Below are 8,274 nucleotides of genomic sequence, written 5' to 3'. Positions count from 1 at the left end.
AAAATTGTAAAAGGTTTTCTTCTTTAATAGGTCTAACTTGAACTCAATTTAATCGACCCACAAAACAGACACCATATACAGAGTAATAAATCAAAAACCAACGACTAGTTCAAGACGAGTATTTATTTTGCCTTTAAGAGTTTGTTTGGATTATTATTACGTATCGTTTCATAATGTATCGTATTATATTGTACTGCATTATATTGTATTGTTTGATGAATACAACGTTTGAATATATTGTATCGTTTGCCGCCGTTTCATGATGTCACACTTCAACAATATGAAGAATAAACTTGCAACACTACTAAGAAAAAATAAATACAGAGTAGAATTTAATATAAAAAAGTAAGTTAAAGGATAAAATATGATTATTTAATAATAAGAAAAGACAAGATGAAAGAAAAAAAAGCAAGAAAATGATGCCATCACACAAATTCTACCGTTCCATAAAGTGTCACTTTTTATTGTTACGTAACGATAAATTTAACGATACGATATTATAAAATACAAGTAACAATCAAAACAAATATTATATTTAAAGTAACATAACAATACAATACAATAGGTAACAACCCTCCAAACAAGTTGTAAACCATTATTTTTAATTGCAAAATACACTTATTAGTCAGAGGGGCACAATTGTGCATTCATATAACAAGAAGCCCCTATATAGTAAAACCCGCAAACTTGAAAAACTCCACCTTTTTATTCCCCACTCTCTCCTTTTTCTCGCCCTCCTACTACTACTTGCTCCAGCTTCTTTCATCTCTGAACATTGTTTTCTCCTTCCTCCTATATCGTCTAGAGAGAGAAATATTTTTTAGAGAGAGAGAGAAATATTTTTTAGAGAGAGAGAGAAAATGGTGGATGAGTTCATGGTGTGTGTGGATAGGATCATAATAGCAACAACATGTTTTGGAGAGTCAGAGTCAGTCGTCAATGGGAGAGAAATTAGCCTTTTGACTAATAATGATGTTGCAAATTTGAGTGTTGAAAATAATTCAAGGGAAATGACGAGTGGAGGGGAGGGTTGTTCAAAGGGAAGTGTAATTAGAGAGTGTAGAATTTGTCAAGAAGAAGATGAAGAAAATGATATGGAAGCTCCTTGTGCTTGCAATGGCACTCTCAAGGTTCAAATTTCTTTCTGGGGTTGCCTTAAATTTTAAATTTTTTTCTTAAAGTTGAAATCTTTTTTATAAATTTCAGTTTTTTATTTTCTTTCTTGGGTTGGCTTAGGAAATGTGCTTTCTTTCTACTCTTTTCTTTTTCTTTTTGTTATTTTAGTTTTTTTCTTTTAAATTTGTTTCTTAAAGTTGAAATTATTTTGGTTGTAACAGTCAGTTTTTGCTACCCTTTTTATTTCTATTCTTCTTCCCTTTCTGGGGTTGCTTTAAATTTTCTTTTGAATTTTTTCTTATATTTGAAAATTTTTGGTAACAAGTTTAAGTTTTTGCTACCACTTTTGCCTTTGCTTTAGCTTGAGAAATGTGTCTTGTTTCTTCTCTTTCCTCATCTTGATTTATTTCAAATGAGTACAAAAAATTTCTTTCTCTTTCCTTGGTTTGTTAGTCTATGTAATATAAAAATAAAAGATTGATGCTTTTTATGTCTTTATGGAAGACTTCAATTTTCTTCTTTTATTTGTTTAATTAACTTTTAGCAACTCCCTATATAAATCATATAAAATGTCAAACGAATTGCACTAACCCATAAAACCTTTTTAACAAATCCAACTTCTTGTAACCAAATTCTTTTTTTTTTTTTTGGAGTTTGTAGATTTCTTTTTGATTTTTCACATGAGGAATGCTGTATGCTCTGCAACTTTAGGAGTTATTTTTGTTCTTATCTGGAAATAAATCAATAATTGTGCTTGATCACCAAACTTTACTATTTTACAAACCTTTTCATTAAATGTGGATTTTGAAAATTCTATTCTCTTTGAAGAGAAAACTTACCTGCAGCAGAAAATGTGCACCAAACAGTAAATGTATGACAAGAGTCTTTTAACCAAAAGTTTGTTACCTAACCACAGTTAATCATTAACATTTGTAATTGTAATTGTAACTCTTGTGATTAAGGGTATGTTTGGCCATAAAAAAAGATTCTTGAAGTTAAATTTTGGAAATTTATCGGAACTTGAAAGTTATTTTTCAAAATTTTCACATGAAAGCACTCACAAAAATTCAAAAACAACTACAAATTATATTCATGTCCGAACACAACTCTAATTTTCAAATACCATTTTCAACTTGAAATTTTTTCACCTTTTTCTAAAATTTCACAATTCTTATGTCCACCCTCTAAATAAGTTTTAGGGGTTATATTGCGATTTAATTACTTTTTAAGGGAATTTATATTAGTTTTCAAATGTCATAATGTTGTTAGTTAAATGCTCTTTCAGTTATTCTGGATTCCACCTGTGGATTACAGGCAGTTATTTTAGCTTCAGTTTTTGAGCCACTTTAAATGCTTTTGAAAATAAGATACTACGTTTGAATGATCATTTTCAATGTCTCTTTGGACTGGCTCAAGCTGTTACAAATCATAATACTTATGTTCAAATTGAATTTATAGAGCTTGTTAATGCTGCATTTTTACCTTTACTTTCAAGATTTCTTAAGTACACCATTAGATTGAAAAGCTAAGAACTGAAATTGTGTCATATTGGACCTGCAGTTTGCTCATAGGAAATGTATACAGAGATGGTGCAACAAAAAAGGTGACATAACCTGTGAAATCTGTAATAAGGTTGGTAAATTTTAAACACTTCCGCTGTAATTAGAAGATATTTATCTAGCCTCAAGTGAAAATTGAGATGTTATTTTTCTTCAATCAGGTCTTTTCACCAAACTATACCCTTCCACCTGCAAGAAGCAACCCTGATGTAATGGCAATTGATATCAGGTAAGGTTGTCAGTTGTATAATATTTGATGTGTTTTCTCAAATCTTGCAGTCACATTTCTGTGTAATACATGCTTCATTTAAAAAAAGTTCTTTTTTAGTTGTTGTGTGTATGGCACTTTTAGTGGTTCCGGCTCATTGAAACTTGCTGTATATGTTGGGACAAACTGTTTTGTAGGTTCATATAGTTCCGCTATCTACATGAATTGGTTAGTGAATAAGGATTAGTTGTAACCTTGCTTAATCGGCCTCCTTAAAGGAAGATAAGATATAAGAATTTACTGTTCTGTTAAACAGAATATTAATATACCAGACTCCGAAGACTTATCCATTACAAGTGAACCAGTTACGTTCAAGACTCCTGACCATATTAAACTACCTAGATTCTTTTAATCGCTTGATCCTTGAAATTGCTAAACATCTTTGATCATATAAAAATTTTTTGTACAATTACAGTACCAACTAGAAAACTGAATCTAGCTCAAATGGGGTGGAAACTGATCACTCCTTAAATTTTTACCTGATAACCACAGAGTTAGGCCCGGTTTCAGAAATAGGTCATCATTCTTATCTTTGTCTAGATCACTATCATAAATAGGACGAAGTAACTACTCCAAACAGCTTGAGTACTTAATAATTTGATGGAAATTTTAGTATGATAAATATCTGTTATTTTGAAGTAAACAATGAAACTTCATTCTTTACATAGAAACTTAGAATCTGTTATCTGAAATCTTACAAGTAGCTTTGGCATTGAATGAATTTGTTTTCTAGATCAGTAGCTAACAAGCTTTCAAGAGAAGTCTTTAGGGAAATCAATCCTTTTGAATAGTGATCTGGAACTTAGACTAAAGGTTGTTGCATAAGTTGTAATACCATCAATTTCAGAAATTCTTGTAGATTACGGATAGATTTACAACAGAATCTATCATTGCCTCATGATCAAAATGGGCAAATGGAAAACAAATATTTTGTATGACCGGTCGAAAAGTGAAGCAGCAGTGTCGGATCCAACTACACTAATATATATAATCTCAAATATCAAGTTTCCAGCATCTATTCAAGTAGTCTGTTTCTGATTGATTTTTCAAGCTTTCTGACTTCTTTGTCCTACCTTTTGTTTAAATCAGGCAAGCATGGGCCCCCGGCATGGATATTAGAAACCCTCATTTTCTGGCTTTTGCCGCAGCTGAGCGTCAATTCCTTGAATCGGAGTATGATGACTATGCCATTGCTAGCAGTGGGAGTTTAGCATGTTTCCGCTACGTTGCAATCATCGTAAGTAAAACCTGTGTAATGCTTCTACGATTTAGTGATTCTGTTCGTAAGCATAATATTATTGAAGGTGGTTTATCTTCTATTCATGCAGTTGATGCTACTCTTGCTGATTCGCCAAACATTGACGGTCACAAGGGACTTTTCAATGGTGCAGGATTCATCTACATTCTTCAATGTAAGTTAGAGTTGTAGCTCCATATATCTTTAGTCAATAACTTGTGCTGGAGAGTGGCAGTGTCATGCTGTTCCAAGACTCGGTCCTTTCATTAGGTTTGCGTAACTGAATATGATTATAATGTATGCCGTCTCGTATCAAAAATTAATATGACATTTATATCATGTTTCTGTAGTTTAAGTTGTTCGTTGTGGATGCATGTTTATTATGGACAACTTATGTTTTATTCTAATCATTCTATACATAGCGAGACTTGCACAGACACTCTAGTAAATCTGTCTGAAGCATGTTTTGTGAACTTCAGTTTCAGATTTCACTTCTACAGCTGGTGGCTTTCCTCCTCCCTTGTTATGTAATGGCTCGGACATGGTACATGATACAATGCCGAAGAAGGAGGCAGGTGTGTTAACCTAATCGGTTATCCTAATCATTCTCCTTCCTCTTGCCTTCTGCCCTTCAATTTTGCATACCTTTTTTAGTTCTTGGTTGGCTAAATACGATGAAACCATAGTCCTAAAGAACCGAATCAAGTACAAAGAGAAGATGTGCATCTCTGATGAACCTGAGAACTAAGATTGCTTAGCTCTGCCTTATTCGAAGTAGCTTATTGGAATAAAATCAGGAAATTGGTTCCTTGGTAACTATTGCTAATTTGCTACTATTGATTCATCTCTTCGTTTCTTTTTTTTTTTTTTCCAAATTTTTTTTCAGGCAGTTAGTTTTTGTCTATTAGTTTCTGAAGCACTACAACTTCTACGCTCATACATCATTGCTAACTTAAAAGACTTCCATAGAGCCAATTTCATTTAATGACTCCTTTTCCTAACAATTTCTTGGATTCTCATATGATCACTATGGTAACCATGGCTTATCCTAATACAGTTAATTCTAGTGAAATGAACCGCTGGGATTTTGAAAGTGGATTTGCACTCAATTGCTCCAGACTAAATTATCCTTGATAGAGTTGGTAGTATATGCATCTTGAAATATAGTGTACTAAAAAAGACAACATTAATGTTTTTCTTTAAGTTGCTTAATTCTGCTCTGTAAGTTGCTGTCCATTGTTAGAATTGCTTGAATGTTGCTACGTAATACTTTCTATCCAACTCAAGACCTTTTCTTGTAACGTGGTTGAGCTGAATATGAGAAATTTCATATAGTTTCATGCACATATACACAAATGATATTTTTAGTGAAGAAAGACATCTCGACTTCCTTTTCCGCTTTCTTGTTAGAGATCTTAGGCTTCTGATGGTTCTGAAACTGCAGACGGAAAGTTCTTTTGCTTTATCTTACATGTTAACGGTTGATTTCAGGGTTAAGAAGGAAGCCATGGTTGGTAGCATGACCTTTTGCAGCCTTTCTCGTCTCTAATGTTGGACAAATGCTGCTGCTGTACATCGACCTTCTCTTTCCCTAATATCTGTATTCATCTTCCAAGGTGCAAAAGTTAAGCTTAGCACTTTGGTGCTGAAAATCCCTTAGCTCTTTGAGCCACATATAAGCTCTTCCCTGGTTTCTCCTACCCGTGAACTCGTAAGCAAATGTAAATATGTGAGGATTTGAGTTCACTAGCGGTTTCTATCACCTTTTTTCTATAATTTCAGATATTCGATGTCACTGAAACAGTTGGCCATCCGTATGAAATTTCTAATGGAACAGTAAGTTATCTGCATTCTGTTGAGGTAAAGCTTCATTTAAATCATCGCAACCTTGCGATACAGTGGTCAGTTTTTTGCCCAGTATTGCATGTTTTATCTGAAAATATCGGTCTATGGGGATGGCAACATACAGATCCAGGCAGTTTTGGACAGTGCCTCTTTTCTGTGCTTATAGTGGGAAGTTAGATTAATATTATATCTTCTCTTCTGGCACTTCATTTTTTTGAAGATGCTGTAGAGGATTAAGTGAGCCAGAAAATTGGTTAAATCAAGATCTGATTAAAATTTATTTTGCATTGTTCTAAAGATTCTTATATCTATTTTTGAACTCGTGGTAGTCTAGTTGAAAGGTTCACACATGCTCAAGCAATCCTGTCCAACTCACTTTCTAGAAAATCACCCCTATCAAAAAGGGAATAGAAAGAAATATTCAGAGGCCCAAAACTCGGAAAAGGCATTTTCTTAGATTTAGTGTTCGGACCAACATCTTTTTACTTAATTTTTTTTTGAGTCCGTTTGGTTAATTTATAGAAGGAAGCTTTAGCTATGTCTCTTGATTGGAGTTCAGCATGTATAATAACACTAGTTTCTGGACACGCCCATGTTAATAAGGAAAAAAATACATTAAGAAATCACATGAGACTATTTTAAAATATGTTTTTAAATAAAGACAAAAGAAAAAGTATAAGTTCTTGCAATGATGAATGGTGATCCTATTTAGCTAATTCGATAACAATATTAAAACACCCTGCTACAGAGAAATCGTCGAACGCTAGCTATTGTAATATAATATCGATATATGGGTTCTGTATTTTCTTGAATAATACAATGAGTTAACTTGTATCATATTGCCACAATAGTGTTTCTGTTCTTCTATGACCTTTACACTTCTATGAGAAAACGTCTTCTATATACAATCTTATATGCTCAAGATTGTTAAATTGTAAGAAGATTGAACAATATCTACTACTTTAGTAAAATGACTTATGTAAATTCCTTTTCATAAATTTTATAGTAACAAATTTTTGTTAAAATATTCCGTCTCAACTATTTGGTTAGGATGATTGTCTACAAAGTTTTTATTTTTCCCAGCTTGAAGAATAAACTGATTGCTCATGCTTATTTCTTCCACATTTTTCATCCTAGAAAATCATCAAGCTTGAAAAATTTAATGAAGAATATTGAAGGTTAGCACTTCAATACATATCTTGTAACCACTCTTTTTTGGACTATTCACGTATATCATATTTCAATAAATACAAAATTTGTAACCTAAAAATAATTTTAATCACGTACACATTTATTTGAAACATAAAAAATAGAAATAAAAGTATGAAAGGCAACCATTCTTGCACATTGGTCTCTGCTGAATGATACTAAGTAAATCGATTAGTTCAAATTCACAAAAATGTTTTAAAATGTGATACCAAAATAACTTCGATTAATTCATAGTGCTATTTTTTTCTTTAACTTTTTATTTTACTAGTATTCGTACCCGTGCGTTGCGCAGAGAATATTAAATAATATAATTTATCATACAAAAATATTAGTTAAAAAACACGGTAGACACAAAGGAGTGTGAAAGAATTCCGGTTTTGTTATATTCATTGGCTCATTCGTTATATATGCTGGAGTCTTTTTGCTCTTCATGATATTTATGTACATAATCGACATTCATTATATTTCAAACAAAGACACAAGAATTTATTATATTTCAAACAAAGACACAAGAATTTATCAAGAATGAGTATAGCAGCATGGTTTTACTTTGGACTCAATTAGGGGATAGATTTCTTTAGATGCTGATCCAAATAAATCAATAGTATTATCCTTGCAATCTTCCCATCAATTTTCCATTATCCATCTTCAAAGACCTTATACTGATAATAGAAAAGACGCATAAACAAAAGAAGCGATTAAATATCAAGAATAAAAGGAAAAAAAATTAACAGCAGTACTGTAGCATTTAAAATCAGAATTAAACCCAACTATGTCCATTATAGACAGAAAAACTCACCATTAATCTCCAATGTACCCAATGCTGACACTATTTGCGTTTTGTGCTTCAACACCGTTCAAAGAAGGAACTTCTATGTCATCCCAATGAGCAACCGCGACAATCAAATCTATTCTTGAGCTGATAACGAGAGGGCTCAAAGACTTTTTAAAGCTTCATAGAAGGAATAAAATGGCAAAAACGAACTTGTAGAAAAGTACGTACTCACTTGACTCTAAACCCCATGCAAGTATGTTCCCTT

The 8,274-nt window shown here is 32.5% G+C and overlaps 1 protein-coding gene across 1 annotated transcript; it reads left to right on the top strand.

The window, feature by feature from the left end:
• The first annotated feature begins 712 nt into the window (after positions 1 to 712).
• LOC107782794 (uncharacterized) lies at positions 713 to 6,039 on the top strand. The gene is made up of 7 exons (XM_075253500.1): positions 713 to 1,130; positions 2,677 to 2,748; positions 2,837 to 2,904; positions 4,033 to 4,180; positions 4,272 to 4,355; positions 4,660 to 4,755; positions 5,672 to 6,039. Exons 1-7 carry the CDS (start codon positions 861 to 863, stop codon positions 5,675 to 5,677), a joined length of 744 nt encoding a protein of 247 aa, XP_075109601.1. The 5' UTR covers positions 713 to 860; the 3' UTR covers positions 5,678 to 6,039.
• The last annotated feature ends 2,235 nt before the right edge of the window (positions 6,040 to 8,274 follow it).

Source organism: Nicotiana tabacum, chromosome 5, assembly GCF_000715075.1.
Source record: "Nicotiana tabacum cultivar K326 chromosome 5, ASM71507v2, whole genome shotgun sequence".
Lineage (NCBI taxonomy): Eukaryota > Viridiplantae > Streptophyta > Magnoliopsida > Solanales > Solanaceae > Nicotiana > Nicotiana tabacum.
Note: the sequence above shows the minus strand (reverse complement) of the source record. Positions and strands in the feature narration are given on the sequence as shown.

Excerpts from the sequence above, each read along its gene's own strand:
- LOC107782794 (XM_075253500.1), top strand. The coding sequence starts at position 861 with ATGGTGGATGAGTTCATGGTGTGTGTGGATAGGATCATAATAGCAACA. Across the intron at positions 1,131-2,676 it reads CTTGCAATGGCACTCTCAAG|TTTGCTCATAGGAAATGTAT; the intron begins GTTCAAATTTCT and ends TTGGACCTGCAG. Across the intron at positions 4,181-4,271 it reads TCCGCTACGTTGCAATCATC|TTGATGCTACTCTTGCTGAT; the intron begins GTAAGTAAAACC and ends CTATTCATGCAG.